Raw genomic sequence first — 18,153 nt, forward strand, 5'->3', positions numbered from 1 at the left:
GGATGTATGACGTACAAAGCTGTCTTCAGCCTGTGGGGACCATGCCACCAGAAAAGGAGGATCCCTAGAAATGACTTGAACATCTTTTATTCTGCCTTTTAGGGTCCCCTTGCCCCCACACTCCTGGCAGTGGGCTTTATCTGGGGTGGTCAGTCACCGACCTGACCACTGATGTCGTCTTGCCTTTCCCTTGATAAGCTGCCGCACCAGAACCTTCCACCCAGTGGTCATACAGTTCAGCTCATGCCTGCATCTGTGATGTGGGGGGACCAGGGCCCTCCCTCTGCAGGGCAGTCAGCGGCCCCACAGCAGGATCTCCTCTGTGGCCAGGTGCGCCAAGGCATGGAAGCTCAGGTGCAGGTACTTTCTCCAGAAGCGCCGGTCCCGCCCATATACCTGGGCAGGATAGCAAGGGCTTCCTGCGGTGGAACAGGAGACACGGCTCTGAGGACTTGGCAGGTCCGACCCCAGTGCTCCCTGTGTCTTAGCCAAACCTCCCAGGCCCTCACCGATGCCGTGGAAGATGCGGGCCACAGCCCTGCCTGAGAACTGCTGCTCTGGCCACGAGGAGAGGAGGTGGCGGATATCCCGGCGGGTCTGGTCCTCCCAGTCCTGGAGCTGGGGGTGGGGGCATATCCCAGCTTGCATGGCACTGTGTTGCACATGGCCTGCCACGGTGCAAGGCAGGAGGGCAGTGTGCACATGCGCCTCTGCGGTCCCATGGGAAGGGCCAGCACTCACCCTGGCCAGCCCCGGCTCTGGCCCCTGCTCGGCCTCCGTGCCTCGTGGCCCTTCTCCTCCCTCTTCCTCAAAGTAGTGGCTGAGCACGGCCTTGAGCCTGGCACTGCGCTCCTCATCTGGCTGCTCCAGGCACGGCCCACAGCTGGGGAAGGCTACACTGCAGTGGGAGAGGCCCATCAGAGCTGCCTGCCTTGGGGAGGGTGTGGTGCCCAGGCCCTGCTCACCCTCTCCCGCACCTGTGAAAGGCTCGGAATGTGTGGTGCAGACAGGCCAGGGCCTCCCGCTCTCGGTCCTGCACGCGGCTATAGAGGAAGTCACAGATCTGGTCCTTCTCCTGGGCTGTCAGATCCCCGGGGCTGTGCAGGTGGAAGGCCAGCTCCCTGAACTCCACCAGCACCCCCGTGCCCCGAGGTGCACCTGCCAGAGAGTGTGTCAGACTGGCCTGTGGGCAGACAGGTGGCAAGCAGGGCTGGGGGCAAGGCACACCTGTCTTAGGCTCTGGGTCCCACTGCAGCTGGTGGAGAGCCCGTCGCACAGGGACCAGCTCCCAGCCCATTGAGTCTGCCAGCTGGACCACATCAAACTCCACAGAGCTGCTTCCCTGACCTGTGTTCTCAGGGGGCTGCTGGGCCAAGCACACAGCCAGCGGGGGACACCTGGGCCAGGGGAAAGGATGTGTGATTGGCAAGCCTAGTTCTCCGTTCCTGCCCCCAGCCCGGGTGGGAGGTGTGCTCACCTGTGGGTCAAGGCTTGGAGCTGGGTGGGGCCCCCAGGGCAGCGCAGGTGGCAATGGGCATAGGTAGGTGCCAGCAACTCTAGCCAGTGCTGCGGGTGCAGCTCCAGGTAGCACAGCAAGGTCTCGATGGCTGGGGGGCAGAGCAAGGCTCAGAGAACGTGGGGACATGGGGATGCCCCTCATCCTGCCCCCAGTTCCTCACCCTCCTCTGGCATGTCCAGGGCCTGCACTGTCGGCTGCACTGGGAGTGCCCGCTTGTGGCCTGGGCACCGGGCTGTGTGCTCACTGCTGGGTTGCTCAGCCTCCCGTGGGCACATGGTCACAGGGGCCCTGGCCAAGCCCCTTTCCTGGCTGTGGTCTCCCTCCTCTTCCGGGGACCGCTGGGTGTGGGAGCAGGTGCAGGGTGGGAATGCACGCTGCACCAGCTTCTTCACGGCACAGAAATCAGTGGTCTTGGCGTGCACGTGTCTGCGCAGCTCCCGCAGGTCCTCACCCTGTGGAACGGCCATGAACATGGGCTGTGGCACCAACTGGGGTGGGGGGACGGTGAGTAGAGTGGGTACCAACCTGGGCCTGCAGAAAGAGGTGGCAGTGTGCAGGCTGCCCGTCGCGGCCCGCCCGGCCCACAGCCTGCACGTAGCTCTCGAAGCTTGGGGGCAGCCCTAGATGCAGCACGGCCCGCACATCTGGCCGGTCCAGCCCCATCCCAAAGGCCACCGTGGCCACCACCACCCGCAGCTGGCCCTCCATGAAGGCCCGCTGCACGCGCCGCCGCTCCCGGCTGCACATGCCAGCGTGGTAGGCTTCAGCCACGGCCTCTGGGGCTCGGCCTGCGGGGCAGACGCATAGTCAGTTGGGTGGGGCACATGCCTTGGGTGGGTCTGTGGGGTGTGGTCCTGCCCCTGCCTCACCTCCGGGCCCTGGGGCCCAGGCCTCACGCAGGCAGGTGCGGAGCAGCGCAGCAACTCGCTCGGTGTCCTCTCGCCTGTTACAGTAGACGATGACAGAGTCCAGGGCACGAAAACGCTCACTCTGCAGCAGTGTCACCAAAGCCTGGGGGGACAGTGGTCAGTGTGGGCACCCAGGAGGCGGGGCCTCTGCTGGGCCCATGTGTGCACACCTACCTGGTCTGGGTCCCTGTCCATGGACACAGAGAGGTGCAGGTTGGCAGGGATGGTGACTGGTCCCCTGAGGACAGCCTCCTCAGCCACGCCCAGGTGCCAAGCCACATCGCGGGCAGTGCTGCGGGTGGCTGTGGCCGTGAGACCCAGGAAACAGTGCACGCCCATGCGTTCCCGCAGCACCTGTGCAGGAGTAGGGGGCAGTAAGGATGCTCAACGCACCCTCCCTGGCATGCTCACCCGTAACCTGGGCAAGGCTCACCTTGCAGACTCGCAGGTAACAGGGTCGGAAGTTGTGGGACCACTGAGAGAGGCAGTGGGCCTCGTCGATGCAGGCAAAGGCAACCGGGGGCAGCTGAGTGAGGCAGGCAGGGCCCCCTTCCCCAGCTCCAGCCAGCGCCTCAGGCGACAACATCAGCACATGTACCTGGGCTGCCCGGACCTGAGGACAGCAAGGTCAGGAACACCACCCAAGTGCTGCCTGCTGCCCCCACCTGTCTGGGCCTGTGAGGCCCCTCACCTTCCGCAGGGCAGTGTCCCGCTGCTTCCTGGTCATGCCTGAGTGAATGCAGGTCGCCTTCAGGCCTGGGGGCAAGCCAGACACCTGCAGGTACAGGAGCATAGTGTGCCACAGGCCTCCCAACCCTGACCCTTCCCCAAATGCCTCTCAGGGTTGCTGTGCCCAACAGCTACCACCATCTCCACCCCACGCCCTGTAGGGAGAATACTCAGATCCTGGGTCCTAGGACCAAGGGTTCAGAGCCACCTGTGGGCCTTGGCTCAGGAGCACCAGGAACAAACAGACCACTGTGGGGATGACCCCGTTCTCAGCACTACTCCTCTTGGGGGTGGGCCTGGATCTGGCTAGCCACATCCCTATTGCCGTCGGGCTACTGCCAGGCCTGGGACTGTGGATAGGGCTGGTAGGCTTCTTGCAGTTCCCAGGTGGGGATGGGGCAAGAAGCAGCAGCCCAAGGGGGTCAGAGGAGCTGTGGGCATCAGTTCCTGCCTTCTGCACAGGGCAGAGGGCCCTGTCCGCCCACCTGGTCGTCCATGAGTGACAGGAGGGGAGAGATGACCAGCGTGAGGCAGGGGCTTCGCCGGGCATAGAGCAGTGCAGGGAGCTGGTAGCACAGGGACTTGCCGGCGCCTGTGGGCAGCACCAGCAGTGTAGACATGCCTGTGTGGGACCCAGGGTCAGTAGTGCCACTCTGTAGCCTGGCCTTAGCCCCTCCTCACTGCCTGGCAGCCATGCTCACCAGACAGGATCCGCATGACTGCCTGCTCCTGCCCGGGACGGAAGGCTTGGTACCCCAGCTGCTCTAGGGCCTGGAACACCTCAGCCGGTGTCTCTGTGGACACAGGTCTCAGTCAGAACGGACCCAAGTCACCCTTATCCCTTACTAAAGGCTCTGGGCTGGCCTACTCACCTGCCACCTGCCCAGAGGGCTCCCGCAGATAGAGTGGTGGCATGGTGGGGGGTGGGGAAGGGGCCCTGGGCACAGGCTGCTGCGTGGGTGCCAGCAGCTCAGGCCCAGCAGGCTCTGTATCTTCCTTACCTGCTGGGGGCAGACAGGAGAGAGTGGTGTTGGAGCTCCTGGCTGGGCAGGGGTCATTCTAGGAAGAAGCCACTGACCACAACTTCTCCTGCAGGCCCTCACTCACCAGGGAGTTGGCAGTAGGCAGTGCCGGGCTGCTGGGCTACTTCCTCCAATGTGGGGAGGGTCTGTGTGTCCCCCTCGTCCTCACCACCTTCCTTCTGGGAAGCCAGGGTGGGTTCTGGGCCGGGGTGGGGAGGTGGTAGGGCCTTTTGCTGGAGCCAGAAGTCCCGCCCTTCCAATGAACATAACACCCCCTTCAAGCAGTGTTGGCCCAACCCACCACCCAGGGCAGAGGCCTCACCTGGGTGGGTGCACTGGGATGCCCAGTGGCCAAGCTGCCCACACCAAAAGCAAGAATCCTTGACTGTGGCTCTGAGTTTACCACCCCCAAAACGCTCTCCTTTCTTCTGCCACTTCTGCTTCCACACCTGGGGGGCGTCCACAAAAGAAGGTCACAAGATGAGAGGCAGGAGGGGTGAGGGGAGTGTCTGCTGCCATCTCACCTGCTTACGGAGGAGCCTGCCACGCAGGGCTGGGCCCCGTGCATAGCGTTTCTGCTTCAGGTTGAGCCGCACATAATTACCCCTGTCCTGGATGGCTGGCCTAGAAAGAACACACAAATGGGCCATGCCTGAAGCCCTCCCACCTGGCTGGACTCAAGGTACCCTGCTGGGAGGATGAAGCCATGGTACCTGGGGGCCGCTGGGATGCTGGGCAGCTGTGCCTGCACGGGCTCCCCTAGACAGCCTTCTGCATGTGCTGTAGCCCCAGCTCCTTCTGGTGGGAGTTCTGGTTGGCTGCTGTCCTGCTGGGCCTGTGCAGGGCTTCCCCCTGGCTCCTCACTCCGCCTCCGCTTCTTGCCTCGAGTGTTGCTAGGCTGGGGGCTCCCTGCACTGACTCTGACTGCCTGTAGGGTTGGAGCCTCTGGGGCTGGTAAAGGTGCCTCAGGGCCAGTGCTGGGACCAACGGATGGGACACTTAAAGTCAGAGGCTGTGACAAGTCTGTATCCAGGCCAGGGTGGCAGGCCTCGGGAGCCCCCTGAAAGTCTGGGGCCTCATTGTGACACCTCTGCAGCCAGCCAGGGTCTAGGGAGTTCAGCCGCAGGCTCAGGGAGGCCCGTAGCTGCTGGAGCCGGCCTGGCCTCAGCTGGGGCTTGAGAGCCTGTGGGGGCACCTCACTGACTTCCTCTGGAGCGATGAGGGCAGCCCCCGCAGCAGGCAGTCCTGAGGAGAGCATCTTGGATGAGGGTCTTCGTGGAGGCCGGCGTGTGTGGCCCAGGGCTGGCCCAGCCTGGGAGAGGGAGGACAAACCAAGCAGGAACTCAGGCCCCCAGGCTGCTGCAGACTATGAAACTTGCCAGGTCCCCACCCACAAGGGGGGCAAGGGGAGCAGCACCAGGCTGGCCCTGAGCTCTTCTCAGGAGTCATGCCTTGATTAACGCTGGGGTCGTGCCTGGAACTGTGGTAGTGCAAGCACGTGTGTGTGTGTGGAGGGGCTGCCGGGAAGGAGGGTCTGGTGATCTTGCTCCTGGGCCGAGGCAAGCTCTGGACCTAGCCTGGACGCACTGCGTGCCCAGCCCTCACCCCTCACCTGCAGGGCGCCCTTTAGGTTGGCCTTAAGCCTCTTCCCATAGTCCTGAACAGAAGCCTGAGGGCTTGGCCCTGGAGTCGGATGGGGGCTTTGGGTCGCAGCCCGGTTCAGGTGGGACCCCCAGCAGCTGGGCTCTAACGCCTGCAGGAAAAGACAGCGGGGCCGGACGAGGGAAAGGCTGGTGTGGGGGCACAGGTGTCTCCAGCCTCCCTCCTCAGCCCCCCAAAAGCCGAGGGAGGGGCCAGGCCCTCCTCCACCCTGTTCAATCCTCCCCGCAAGTTCTGTGCCCGTTCTTGGCTCCACCGTGCAGGAAGCTGCCCTGGAGGCTGGGGTGTCAGGGCCCGGGTACCTTCTCGGCCACCGCGGGAAGCGACTGCTCGGGTCTGACACCACTGGCCTGGCCCAGGGCCTCTTTCAGGGCGCGGTACTCCCGGTAGAGCGCTGGGGGCGAGGGTCAGAGGTCGGGGGGGTCAGGGGTCGGGTGGCTTCCCTCCGGCCCCCGCCAGAACCTCCACCCCGTCCACCCCGCGCGCTCACCGCGGGTCTCCTCGGGCGCCGCCTCCACGTCCTCCTGTGAAGAGAGCGCGTCAGCCGGGGGCCGCGCCCTCAGCCCCCCGCCCCCGGGCAGCCCGCACCTGGCCCGGCCGCCGCCCGCGCCGCCGCCGGAACGCGCGCTCCCAAGCCTGCAGCCGCGCCCGCACGTCCCGCAGCCGCTCCATGGCAGCCCTGCCGCGCTCCGCGCCCCGCGAATCTCCCGCCGCGAGCTCGGCGCCAGCCGCCAGCCAATAGAGGCACTCGGCGACGTCGGAGGCGGGGCGGCGTGGCGGCCACGGGGCTGAGGCAGCCAATCCGGGGGCCCTGGCGGGGAGGCCAATGGGGGGCGGCTACGTCATCGCGGCGCGCGGCGGCGCTGGGCGGGGCGCCCCGGACGGCGGGGCGGGGCCGGCGGTGGTGGCCGCTGCTTCGAGGCCGGTGAGCGAGGCCGGGGGCTGATTGGCCGGCGTGTGCCCCCGGCCCTGCCTGGACGCTGGAGGCGGACGCGGCGCTCGGGGCGGCGCTGACCGGGAGGCGGGGCGGGAGCCCGGGCGGGGCGGCTGCGGGCTGGGAAAGCACCTGGAGCTCCGCGCCGGCCTGAGCGGCGTCGGCCGGGGACGATACACAGGCTTAGATGGGCAGACCCCGCCCGGGAGGCCGAGGGCGGTGGGCTCAGCGCCTCCTGCGGCTCGAGGCCGGGAGGAGCCGGGCGGGGGCGGCCGCACAAAGGCTCCTCCCACGGTGACCACTGGCTGCTTTCATTTCCTCTCGTGACAGGTGCTCGGTTGGTCTGTCCTGTTACAGCGAGGTATGATCGTCCTCGCGAGATTTGTCCAGGCAGAGCGAGGCCGAGGGTTTGGCGTTCGGGGCTCCTCAGGAACCAGTGCCCTAAGGGCTTGTGTTGTGTGTGAGGTCCGCGAAAGCAGGGGCTCTGGGGCCAGACTGCCTCCTGCCCCAGCTCATCACCCAGGCTGTGACCTTGGTCGAGCAAGGCCTAGGTCTTGGTTTTCTAATCTGTTTTCAGGGGGATGACCGGGAAGCAGTTTTGAGGATGAGGTGCCTGGCGCACAGTAAGTTGGCTAAGTGTTGCTGCTGCTGCGGCTGCTGAAATCAGTAGCAGAGGTGACACCTGGGGTACCCTGTGGCCTCAGGCATCTCCTGTGTGCCCTTTGTCAGCTTGGATGTCCCTTCGGCAGTGGCCTCTACCCATCTGAACAATCCCTGGCCTGGGGCCTTCTGAATCCCAAGGGTTTGAGACTTGGTTTCTCAACATGGTTCTCCAGGGAAGAGAGAGATATTTAGACAGATGACAATGACCTCGGTGGGTGAGGGTTGCTTTCTGCAAACCTCCAGGGGTCTCCATGCCTGCCAATGCTCCTGGAGAGTAGTGGGACAGGGGGTTGCGCTGAGAGCTTGTGTCACTCAGGCTGTCTGGACTCTGTGTTCCCTAGTCCTGGTCATTTCTATCTGCCTGCACCTGTGCTTCCCGCCCCTCTGCTGTGCTGTGAATCCAAGGGTGTCCTGCACGAGGCCTCTACGAAGGAGAGGGGAGGGAACTGTGATGTAGCTTCCAGTCCCCTGGGAATGTGCCACCACCTCTAGTGCTTGTGTGTCGGGGGAGGGGCCTAAGTTTTATTCTCCTTTGAGGAAGGGAGGACTTCTGATAGATAGGTTTGTGATTTGAGGGGCAGGGAGTACAGATGGGAGCCCCTGCAGAGCAACAGCCATAAAAAGCATACCCAGGCCAGCTAGTCACTTCTGGTGGCATGCTATTTACATATTGCTTGATGGCTTTGTGTTCCTAAAGAAGCCCCCACACTGCTAGAGAGTGGGGACTGGGAGGTGACCTTGTCCCCCTTTCCACTCTTCCCAGCCCATTGCTAGGCACCTAGCACTTGCTCTTAGGTGCTGAGATGCTCCACGGAGCACCAGCTCTGTGCCAAGCCCCATGCTGGGCTTTCCCACTACCAGTGCATGGATGGGGCTGTGGCCTGGTCATGTTCTGTGGTGTCTTCCCTGCTGAAGAGCCCTTCCCCACAGGTGGCTTCCTGCCGGGCCCAGCACCATGCACACGCTTGTGTTCCTGAGCACGCGGCAGGTGCTCCAGTGCCAGCCAGCTGCCTGCCAGGCTCTGCCCCTGCTGCCTCGCGAGCTCTTCCCTCTGCTGTTCAAGGTGGCCTTCATGGACAAGAAGACCGTCGTGCTGCGCGAGCTGGTGCACACGTGGCCCTTCCCACTGCTCAGCTTCCAGCAGCTGCTTCAGGAGTGTGCCCACTGCAGCCGAGCCCTGCTGCAGGAGCGGCCCAGCACAGAGAGCATGCAGGCCGTGATCCTGGGGCTGACAGCCCGGCTCCACACCCCAGAGACCGAGGCTGGCACACAGCCCCTCTGCAGGTATGGGCTTGCCTGAGGGGCCCTCAGGCCTGGGGGGGGTGCAAAGAGGGTCCCCTGAGAGGTTCCAGGCTGGTACAAGAGGTCAGTGCAGGAACAGGCATGTTGCTCTTGTCCCAAGGTATCTGGGAGTGGGTGTGGGCTCTGCCCCCTTGTCTCCTGCTTCAGCCCACCCATGCTCCCAGGAAGCATGCCCTGCGGGTGCTGGACATGACAGGCCTCCTGGATGATGGTGTGGAGCAGGACCCTGGCACCATGAGCATGTGGGACTGCACAGCAGCTGTGGCCCGCACGTGCATCGCACAGCAGCAGGGCGGGACTGTGGAGCCTGGGCTGGACCCCATTCCTGTGGAGGTGCGTGTGGATCTGCGGGTAAACCGGGCCTCTTATGCATTCTTGCGGGAGGCGCTCCGCAGCAGCGTTGGCAGCCCGCTGCGGCTCTGTTGCCGAGACCTGCGGGCTGAGGACCTGCCCATGCGCAACACCGTGGCCCTGCTGCAGCTTCTGGATGCCGGCTGTCTGCGCCGCGTGGACCTGCGCTTCAACAACTTGGGCCTTCGCGGCCTGTCCGTCATTATCCCACATGTGGCCCGCTTCCAGCATCTGGCCAGCCTGCGGCTGCACTACGTCCATGGGGACTCACGGCAGCCCTCCGTGGATGGTGAGGACAACTTCCGATACTTCCTAGCTCAGATGGGCCGCTTTACCTGTCTTCGGGAGCTCAGCATGGGCTCCTCTCTCCTCTCAGGGCGGCTGGACCAGCTGCTCAGGTGAGCAGGCCCCACTGTTGCTGCACTCCTTCCCTCCCCTCCATGAGACTTTCCCCTGGCCTTGCCTGTTCGTGACCTCTTGTGTCCTTTGCAGCACCCTGCAGAGTCCCCTGGAGAGCCTGGAGTTGGCCTTCTGCGCCCTGCTGCCTGAGGACCTGCGCTCCCTGGCACGGAGTCCCCATGCTGTCCACCTCAAGAAGTTGGACCTAAGTGGCAATGACCTGTCTGGCAGCCAGCTGGAGCCCTTTCAGGGTCTGCTGCAGGCAGCAGCAGCCACACTGCTGCACCTTGAGCTGACCGAGTGCCAGCTTGCCGATACCCAGCTACTGGCCACACTCCCTGTGCTGACCCGCTGTGCCAGCCTCCGCTACCTCGGTCTCTATGGCAACCCATTGTCCATGGCAGGCCTTAAGGAGCTCCTGCGGGACTCGGCGGCACAGGCTGAGCTGCGCACAGTGGTACACCCCTTTCCTGTGGACTGCTATGAGGGCCTGCCCTGGCCGCCGCCTGCCTCTGTCCTGCTGGAGGCCTCCATCAACGAGGAAAAGTTTGCCCGTGTGGAAGCTGAGTTGCACCAACTGCTGCTGGCCTCAGGGCGTGCCCATGTGCTCTGGACCACGGACATCTATGGGCGCTTAGCTGCAGACTACTTTAGCTTGTGATCTCTGAGCTCTGGGTGAGAGACAGGCTGTCCTGGGGTCCAGAGCTGCTGAAGGCTGCTCCCCCACTTGGCTAGGCGGAGCCTTTGCTGGGACCCTGCTAGAGGCCTGACACAAAGGCACTGGTCTCTCATTTTCCTGCTTTTGGGCGCACCTTGAGCTTCCCTGTGCTTTCTGCAGTGCTCTGGGCAGTCTGCCTTGCTCCTGCTCTCCTGACTGGCTGACCATCTGTGGGCCTGAGGGCTGCGTTTCAGGCCCACTTGGTTTAGCTGCGCTTGGCTGCCCTCCAGCATCCTGGTCCTCTCTGTGGAATTTCCTGGGGTCCCAGCTGTGAGCTGAGAGAGAGTGTGCTCTTCGGGTCCTTCCCAAGAGCAGACTGCCCTGAGGTTTAAGTTGGGGCAGGGGCCTGCTTCAGGGAGGGTTGGGTCTCCGTGCACTCCGGGGCTTCTCACGGTTCTCCCTGCCCTGGCACCCAGGAGGCCGCCTGTTGGCTGGGCTTTGGGGCCAGAGAGTGTCCTTAAGGTACAAATGTGGAGTGCGTTTGGAACTTAAATTTGTGGCTGTTTTTTCTGTCCTAATTGGTCAGAGTGACTTGTCCCTGGCTCTGCTGGCACCCCAGCATGGCTGCTGGGTAACAGCTGTCTTCTAGTGTGCCGCCCCCTCCCCTTCCCGGGCATCCCCAGCAGCTCGCAGCGTGTGGGCCCGCAGCGTGTGGGCCTGGCGGCGCGGCCCGGCGCCCCTCCCCCGTGGGCAGGTGCAGGAGGCCGGCGCCGGGCGGCCGGGCCCTGCCGAGCTGGAGGTTGGGTCGCTCTGGGCGGGGTCTTTCCTGGAGGGCCTCAGTGCGGGCGTCGGGAGCCTCCCTGGCCACCCTCGGTCCGCACCCCGGGAGCGCAGAGCCGGGGTCCCCCGCCCCCGGGCCCACATAAGGCTCGCCGCACACTGCGCAGCTTCCATCCTTTACTGACGGCGCCGGCGCATGCGCGAGCGAGCCGCGTCATTAGCGCGCGCCCCTCAGCAGCGCGTCCCGTGGGCGGCCGGGCGGTCGGCGAGGAGCAGCTTGGAGCGGTCGATGACGAACATCTCGTGGCCGCGCTCGCCGCGGAGCTCCTCGAGCTGCGCGAAGGTGCAGGGCCCGTCCGAGTAGTCGTTGACGAACAGCGCGCCCTCGCCCGGCGGCCCCGGCGCCCGTGGCCCGCGCCGCCCGCGGCAGATGAGGGCGGCCAGCAGCAGCGCCGTGAGCGCCAGCAGCGCGATGGCCGCCGCCACCGCCGCCTGCGTGGCCAGGCCCAGCGCGCGGAAGGCCAGGCTGCCCGCCTCGTGCAGGGGCTCGCGGCCGGCGGCCGGCGGCGGCGGCCGGGACAGGTTGACCAGCAGCTCGAAGGGCACGCGGGCGGCGCCGCCGGCGTTGGAGGCCTCGCACTCGTACTTGCCGGCGTGGGCCAGGGTGATGTTGGCGAGGAAGAGCATGCCGCTGCCCGTGTCGGGGGCCGCGGGCGCGCCCGGGCCCGGCGCGCCGCCCTCCGGCTGGGCCTGCGCGCGCGGCTGCCCCTCGCGAGGCTGGGCCAGCTTTCTCCAGGTCACCAGGGGCTGCGGGTAGCCGGAAGCCTGGCAGGCCACCCGCAGGTCCTCCCCCAGGTTGGCCGTCACCTCCAGCGGCTCCACGTGCACAGAAGGCGGGATGCAGATGAGGCTACTGCCAGAGACGTCCAGAAGACTCTGAAGAGCCAGGCGCGGGGGCTCCGCACACGTGATCTTCTTGTCCCTGGAGCTGAGCAGCCGCTGGCCGTCCTCCTTGATCCAGGCTCCCAGCCAGTGCAGGGCACAGTCACAGCGCCATGGGTTCCCTGCGGGCAGAGCGGCAGTGGGCAGGTAGCTCAGGGGTGGCCCAGAACGCAGCCTGTGCAGTTGGGCTTCTTGCGGGCAGCGCAGGAGCCCTTTGCCCACCTCCCACAGAGTTGAGGGCCCCTGCCACCCCTTCTCTGACTCCAAGCTCCTTGGAGTGTGGGCAGGCTCTTCCCTGGCTCCTTTAGTTCTGTGATGCACAACCAGTTCACTTCACCAATCTCTAAGAAAGTCCCTGCTTCTCAGGTCTCTCCCTGCAACAAGTTCCACTATTTTGGGGGAAACTCTGTCCCCCCATAGACATCCACTGCCACTAAAATTTTGCAAATCTTGTCAGCCTTGTCTTCAGTTATTATCTCTTGGAAAGGCTCCCAGTCCTGAGCTCATCTTTCCAGTTTTTGCCTGCCTGCCATCAAATGGCCCCAAAGTGTGCAAGCCCCTCAACTCTGTCCAGTCTGTCCAGAGACCTCTACCTTTTCTGTCTCGCTTAGGCAAGGTCCCTGAGTTGTGTCCCTACCAGCGTCCCAATTCCTAGCAGCCTTGTTATTGCTGCAGGTAGTGGTGTGGCCCTCCAGAGTGCTGCCTGATGGTCTGCAGCTCAGAAGCACTGCCATGGGAGCCCCCTCCACACCTGTGCCTGCTCCCTACTGACACCACTGTGGCCAAAGAAGACAACTTTGCATGAGACCCCCTTGCCCCAGAAAGAGGTACCTGTGAGGCGCAGGACCTGCAGGCTGGCCAGGGGCTGCAGGGCCTCACGGCTGATGGTGCCCAGCTGGTTCCTGCTGAGGTCTAGCAGTGCCAGCGAGGAGAGCCCGGCCAAGGCCTGGTCCTCCAGCAGCTCAATGCTGTTTTCTTGCAGGTGCAGCTCCTGCAGTCGCTGAAGCAGGGACAGCAGACCATCAGGGAAGGGGGTCCTGGGGGACAGGTCCTCTTCTTACCAGGCTATACTTAAGTTGACTTTTCTCCCCTTCACTGCTCCAACCCAGCAGGGCAGGTAGCAGTACAGGAGGACCCCTTCTTGCCCCATCCCCACCCCCCTCACCGGCAGGTGCAGGAAGGTGAAATCCAGCAACTGCACCAGCTGGTTACCAGCCAGGTAGAGTACACGCAGCTGGGCCAGGCCAGTGAAAGCACCGATGCGCAAACCATGTAGCCGGTTGCCTGTGAGTGCCAGCTCCAGCAGGCGTGGCTGCGCGCGGAAGGTGCCTGGCTCCAGGGCACGCAGGCTGTTGTTGTGCAGGTAGAGATGGCGCAGGGCAGTGAGGGGCGCCAGGATGCCTGGCTCCAGGTTCACGATGCTGTTGTCCTGCAGGAACAGCGTCTGCGGCCGGAGGAAGAGGGAGGGTGGGTATTTACCCTGCTGAGGGAGTCTGCTTCTTCCCTAGGGTGCCCCATCTAGCCACTTGGGGCGCTCACACACCCCGTTTCTCCCTGTCGCAGGTACCCCTAGCCCGCAGCTGGTGGTCCCACGTGGTGCCCACCTGCGTCCCGGGTGGGATTCCAGGTGGGATGACGCGCAGCCGCAGAGCGCCACACTCCACTGTGGTGCTGTAGCAGCGGCAGGTGGTGGGGCATCCGGCAGCGTGGAGTGGGAGACTGGGCACCAACAGCAGTGACAGCAGCAGTAGTGTGGGCGCCCCTGGGGCCATCTCCCGCGGGACTGGCCGTGGACCAGAAGCTGCAGTCTCCTCACCAGCCTCCCTACAGTGTGGCCCGCGATGGGATGCACCTCTGGAAACACAGGTTGGCAGGCCTGCCCTTACATTTGAGAGCCAGCAAAGAGCATGGATGAAGGCCCACACCCTGTGTCTAATTTTTGAAAAGCTGTACATCAGTTCAAGAAACTGATAAATAAAACATTCATTGCTCTCCTTTACAAAAACAGTGATAAAGATCTGGGGCATCAGATTCCAACTTAGAAATTCTGACGTCCTCAGTCTTGCTACACTGGCCGCTGGGGAGAGCCAACTCCACCCAGCCCCCTTCTCTTCACATTTCCGTGTTCCTGGCACTGTGAGTGGCTTCCTGATCATGCATGTGGATGTTGAGGTCACGTTGCCCTCCACGCCCTAGCAACTGATCACTCCTTGGATCTAGGGTGCAAGAGGGTGGTGTGAGGTATAGGCTTGGGGACACATGGGCAGTGAAATCCAGGGCCCAGTTACCCAAATGGGCTGGAAGCGAAAGAGCAGGCTCTGGCAGACACATCTCCTTGTCCACATGGTCTCCACATGGACCCAGTGGGGACGGGCATGAGACCTCATCAGGCACAGAGCCCAGAGCAGAGGTCCTTTTTGTGCCCCCAGGGCAAGGCCTCAGGCCCCAAGCTGCCCGTGTCCCTGTCCTTGCTTGACCTTGACCCAGTGTTAATGCTAGTTGTTTTATCCCTAGAAGTCATGCTCTGTTCCCAACCTTGGGATTCACCTGTTGTGACTTGGGCAAAACTAGTCTGAGTGGAGCCACCAGCCACAGGAAAATCAAATCCCAGCTTTGTCCAGCCCCTGTTCTGCCTCCTGGGGGTGGGAGTAGGTGGGACAGCTTAGCTAGAATTGGGGATTTTCTCAGGGAGCTTGTTAGAGAATTGGAGGATGAGACAGACACTAAGAGAGTCAGTTTAGAAGCTATGGGCCTGTGTTCTCCATGCTGGCTCGCAGAAAAGTGTTTCTGTCTTTGGGGGTAGGTGGGGCCCTGGGACAGCTGTGGTGTCAAAGGGGCCTGGGCCACCGAGTTTTTAGTGTAGTTCCCCAAGTGGGCTCTAGGAGCAGTGACCTCCTGGACTGTGAAGGAGTGAGTAGTGTTTTGGAGGTTTACACACATGCAACTCTGATCCTAGAAAGACGGGAAGGCCTGGGTTTAGTACCAGGTACAGTACACAGTTCCGGGTACAGTTTTAAAGGTGGGGACCTTGGCTGAGAAACTAGCCAGTCCAGAGCCAGGGATGGTGAGGCTGAGGGTGTGCTGTCACCCAGCTCCTGGCCATACCTCAAGTGGTCCCTGCTCTGAACACCTGCCTGTTCACCAGTTCTCCCCTTTGGCGAGAGTGAGTCATGTGGAACGGTACCAAGGGGCCTTGGTATTCGTTTAAATCTTGCTCTAAATTGTAACTCACATGATTACTTAAAGTCACTAGAGGTGAGGTAGGCACAGCAAGTTTTAATGGAACAGCTTTGCCCAGGCAGAGGCGGTCCCCAGGTGTCTTAGGATGTGTGTGAACCCCAAGAAGCTGGAGGCATTCTCTGGGCCCCTGGGATCCATTTCTTTGAGCAAAAGGGCTGGCCCAGGGCTCCTCCACCCAGTCTCCAGCGGCAAGGCCTTTCAAGTGGAGGTTCTTGGCCTCCTCCTCAGGACGTGGGGTACTGCTGTTCACATGGAGACCCCCTAGATGTTGATTCGTGTAGAAGGGCCGGCCTGGGCAGGGATGAGGGCCCAGGTGGGAAGAGCAGGGGAGGCCAGCCCAGAAATCCTTTTACCCAGCGGACAACCCCCTAATCCGGCTGGCAGGGGGCGGGGCGGCGCACACAGGATTCGGTGATGGCTGTCACTGTCTCCAGGGCGCCCATCTGTGCAAGGGATGGAGGGGAGAGGGAGGAAGCCCTGCGAGCCCCTCGAGTGCAGTGGGAGGCCCGAGTGGGGTGCCTCGACCCCCCACGGCGTCCCCTGCACCCCCTCCAGCGCGGATTTATCCCCGGCCGGTTCAGGGCAGGGCGTGGTCCCCGCCAGGCCGCACGCCCTTCTCGGTGCGCGCCGGTGGCAGAGCCGGGACGGCGCCATCCCGCCCCCACGCCCGCTGACCTTGGGTCGGGCGCCCCCTCACCTGACGCTCCCGCGGCGCGGCTCCCCCGCCGAGCCCGGCGCCCTGGCCACCGAGCAGCGCCGGGCAAGGGAGGGGGGCGGGCGCCGATCGCGCAAGCGCACTGGGGCCTCCGCGCCTCCCGCCCGGACGCCCAGGCTTGCCGTCGCGAGCGAGGGCCGAACCGGAGGACGCCCCAAGCCCAGGGTGTGGGGAGGGAGAGGAAGGGCCCGCGACCCCGACCCTCCCGGCCGTCGGGGCCCGGGCCGCGGCAGCACCACGGACAGCGCCGGGCGGGGCGGGGCCACGGCGCACCTCCGCCGCGCACGCGCACTCGGCCGGCGCGCGCTCCGGGTGGCGCGTGCGCAGCGACGCGGGCCGGGGACGCCCGGAGGGCGGAGGGAGCTCAGGGCGGCGGGGCGGCGGCCAGCAGCGGGGCCAAGTCCATGGTGAGGGCGAGGCGGCGGCCCTGCCAGCGCACGTGCGAGGGCAGCGCGGGCGCGCCGGGCGCGTACTCGAAGCAGGCACTGAGCTCGAAGGCCAGGGCCGAGCGCACCAGGCCCACGCCGCCCGCGCGCTCCGGCGCCGGGTGGTAGAGGCGCCCGTTGGCGGCCAGGGGCAGCAGGCGCGCGGGCTCGAAGGGCACCGTCAGGGCCTCGCCGCCGCCGCAGTAGGAGAGGCGCGGGGGCGCGGGGCCCGCGGCCAGCAGGTGCGTGTAGACCACGGGCCGGTCCTCGCAGCGCAGGAAGTTGCGCTCCCTGCCGCAGAGCGAGAGGAAGGGGAAGGAGGCCTCGTAGCGCCCGCTGCGGTTGGGTCTCAGGCGGGAGAAGAAGGTGACCAGGAACTGCGGGTCTGGGGGGGCGAAGGGCGCGGCTGCTCACCATGCTCCCCGAGGCGGGCGGCTCGCCCTGGGCCGCGCCAAGAGCTGGCCCCGGCCTCAGCCTAGACATCCAGGCTCTTGAGCGCAGGACGCCCAGCCCCCTGCTGTGGGCAGCCCGCGGGCAGGGCGGGGAGCGGAGCTCGCCAGGGCCCTTTCCGAAGGGAGAAGGAAGGTGGGGAGGAGGGCGCAGCAGTACCTTTGAAGCAGGTGGTAAAGTTCTTCATCTTGGAGTCATCCAGGAAAAGCTGCAGACAGAGGGGCAGGCCGAGGCCCATGAGTCCCAGCTGGAAGCCCGATGGAGCCGGCCCCGTCGCTCTGTGCACACCACGTGCAGGGAGGCGCGTGGGTAAACCTGGTGGCCTGCCGACTTTCCCGCATCTGCTCCGCACGCGGGGCCGTGCGTCCTCGCGCACCGGTTCTCGGCTGGCATGCCTTCCCCGCACCTCTTCCCTCCTTTCAAGTTTCTAGTCAGATACGCCACCACTTCCGTGGCGGCGACCTGACTTGCCTCCTCCCGGATATGCCGGATGCCCCGGCCAGGTTTTCCAAAGCAGGCGGGGCGGAACTGGGGATGCAGGACTCTGGCGCCTGAGCTCAGTAGAGTCGGATTCACTTACCTTAGAGACCCCGCCCACCCCTCCAGCCCGCCCCCTCTGGGACCTTCCTCCAGCCCCGCCCCCTCGGGGGGCACTCTCTCCAGCCCCGTTCCTCGGGCACTCCTCCAAGCCCCGCCCCCTTGAGGGACCTTCCTCCGGCCCCGCCCCTCGGGCCCTCCCCCAGCCCCGCCCCCTTGGGGGGCCCTTCCTCCGGCCCCGCCCCCTTGGGGGGACCTTCCTCCGGCCCCGCCCCCTCGGGGGGCACACTCTCCCTCCGGCCCCGTTCCTCGGGCCCTCCTCCAGCCCCGCCCCCTTGGGGGACCTTCCTCCGGCCCCGCCCCCTTGGGGGACCTCCCTCCGGCCCCGCCCCTTCGGGGGGGCACTCTCTCCCGCCCCGCCCCTCGGGCCCTCTTCCAGCCCCGCCCTCTGGGGGGGACCTTCCTCTGGCCCCGCCCCCTCGAGGACCCTCCCCCGGCCCCGCCCGCCCCGGGCACTCTCTCCGGCCCTTCCCTGGCCGGCACAGGCCCCGCCCCCAGCCCACCTGGCCCTGATGATCCACGTAGTAAAAGTACTCGCGCGTCCGGGGCTCGGGGCTCTGGCCCTGCGTGTAGGGGACGCCCCCGCTCCCGCCGCAGGCCCGGGCCCCCGGAGACCGAGCCCAGGCCCGGAGCGCCCCGCACGCCAGCCACATCCTTCTCCAGGCCGGAAGCCGTCAGAGGGTCACGCGGGGGCCGCGCTGCGCGAACACCCGTCCTCCGGCGGCCGCGGCCTCGCGATTTGAGTTCCGGCGGCCCCGACGCTCTTTCTTGCCCGGCCGCCTGAAGGCGGGGTGCTGGGCTCGGGGCGCCGGCGGCCGCTCGCCTCCCCCGTCCTGAGCGCGGCTCGGCGGACAGTGTGC

At 65.1% G+C, this 18,153-nt stretch overlaps 4 protein-coding genes across 33 annotated transcripts; 1 reads left to right on the forward strand and 3 right to left on the reverse strand.

Annotated features, from left to right (window-relative positions):
• Nucleotides 1-71: 71 nt before the first annotated feature.
• On the reverse strand, nucleotides 72-7,039 carry RECQL4 (RecQ like helicase 4). Of its 7 annotated transcripts, none has more exons than XR_011421709.1 (23): nucleotides 6,426-6,588; nucleotides 6,328-6,361; nucleotides 6,140-6,231; nucleotides 5,791-5,931; nucleotides 4,892-5,490; nucleotides 4,703-4,802; nucleotides 4,501-4,627; nucleotides 4,264-4,377; nucleotides 4,029-4,157; nucleotides 3,858-3,950; nucleotides 3,642-3,778; nucleotides 3,119-3,202; nucleotides 2,861-3,040; nucleotides 2,602-2,781; nucleotides 2,389-2,530; nucleotides 2,045-2,307; nucleotides 1,680-1,971; nucleotides 1,478-1,607; nucleotides 1,228-1,397; nucleotides 978-1,097; nucleotides 742-898; nucleotides 510-618; nucleotides 72-419 (listed from the first exon to the last, which is right to left on the reverse strand). XR_011421709.1 is itself a non-coding variant. In XM_070222616.1 (23 exons), exons 5-23 carry the CDS (start codon nucleotides 5,434-5,436, stop codon nucleotides 295-297), a joined length of 3,261 nt encoding a protein of 1,086 aa, XP_070078717.1. In that variant the 5' UTR covers nucleotides 5,437-5,490; nucleotides 5,791-5,931; nucleotides 6,140-6,231; nucleotides 6,328-6,361; nucleotides 6,904-7,039; the 3' UTR covers nucleotides 72-294. The 7 variants fall into 7 exon arrangements, 5 of the variants coding, with proteins under 5 accessions (XP_070078717.1, XP_070078716.1, XP_023505003.1 ...); XR_011421708.1 differs by having other exon boundaries at nucleotides 978-1,043; nucleotides 4,029-4,160; nucleotides 6,426-6,580; XM_070222616.1 differs by lacking the exon at nucleotides 6,426-6,588 and adding an exon at nucleotides 6,904-7,039 and having other exon boundaries at nucleotides 978-1,158; nucleotides 4,029-4,160.
• Nucleotides 6,687-10,697, forward strand: LRRC14 (leucine rich repeat containing 14). Of its 18 annotated transcripts, none has more exons than XM_070222630.1 (6): nucleotides 6,687-6,762; nucleotides 7,102-7,132; nucleotides 7,349-7,394; nucleotides 8,365-8,718; nucleotides 8,901-9,485; nucleotides 9,580-10,697. In XM_070222630.1, exons 4-6 carry the CDS (start codon nucleotides 8,390-8,392, stop codon nucleotides 10,145-10,147), a joined length of 1,482 nt encoding a protein of 493 aa, XP_070078731.1. In that variant the 5' UTR covers nucleotides 6,687-6,762; nucleotides 7,102-7,132; nucleotides 7,349-7,394; nucleotides 8,365-8,389; the 3' UTR covers nucleotides 10,148-10,697. The 18 variants fall into 18 exon arrangements, with proteins under 18 accessions (XP_070078731.1, XP_023505057.1, XP_070078732.1 ...); XM_070222631.1 differs by having other exon boundaries at nucleotides 6,703-6,762; nucleotides 7,102-7,236; XM_070222632.1 differs by having other exon boundaries at nucleotides 6,703-6,762; nucleotides 8,498-8,718.
• Nucleotides 10,698-11,087: 390 nt separating this feature from the next.
• On the reverse strand, nucleotides 11,088-17,886 carry LRRC24 (leucine rich repeat containing 24). 7 transcript variants are annotated; one of them, XM_023649263.1, is made up of 6 exons: nucleotides 17,797-17,886; nucleotides 16,856-16,904; nucleotides 13,471-13,720; nucleotides 13,032-13,310; nucleotides 12,698-12,866; nucleotides 11,088-11,988 (listed from the first exon to the last, which is right to left on the reverse strand). In XM_023649263.1, the coding sequence occupies exons 3-6, from the start codon at nucleotides 13,636-13,638 to the stop codon at nucleotides 11,156-11,158; spliced, it is 1,449 nt and encodes a 482-aa protein (XP_023505031.1). In that variant the 5' UTR covers nucleotides 13,639-13,720; nucleotides 16,856-16,904; nucleotides 17,797-17,886; the 3' UTR covers nucleotides 11,088-11,155. The 7 variants fall into 7 exon arrangements, with proteins under 7 accessions (XP_023505031.1, XP_023505032.1, XP_023505034.1 ...); XM_023649264.2 differs by lacking the exon at nucleotides 17,797-17,886 and having other exon boundaries at nucleotides 16,856-16,907; XM_023649266.2 differs by lacking the exons at nucleotides 16,856-16,904; nucleotides 17,797-17,886 and adding an exon at nucleotides 15,804-15,937.
• Nucleotides 15,123-17,987, reverse strand: C9H8orf82 (chromosome 9 C8orf82 homolog). Its single transcript, XM_023649310.2, has 3 exons — nucleotides 17,797-17,987; nucleotides 16,856-16,904; nucleotides 15,123-16,631 (listed from the first exon to the last, which is right to left on the reverse strand). The coding sequence occupies exons 1-3, from the start codon at nucleotides 17,944-17,946 to the stop codon at nucleotides 16,186-16,188; spliced, it is 645 nt and encodes a 214-aa protein (XP_023505078.1). The 5' UTR covers nucleotides 17,947-17,987; the 3' UTR covers nucleotides 15,123-16,185.
• Between the last annotated feature and the right edge of the window lie 166 nt (nucleotides 17,988-18,153).

Source organism: Equus caballus, chromosome 9 (genome assembly GCF_041296265.1).
Source record: "Equus caballus isolate H_3958 breed thoroughbred chromosome 9, TB-T2T, whole genome shotgun sequence".
NCBI classification, from domain to species: Eukaryota; Metazoa; Chordata; class Mammalia; order Perissodactyla; family Equidae; genus Equus; species Equus caballus.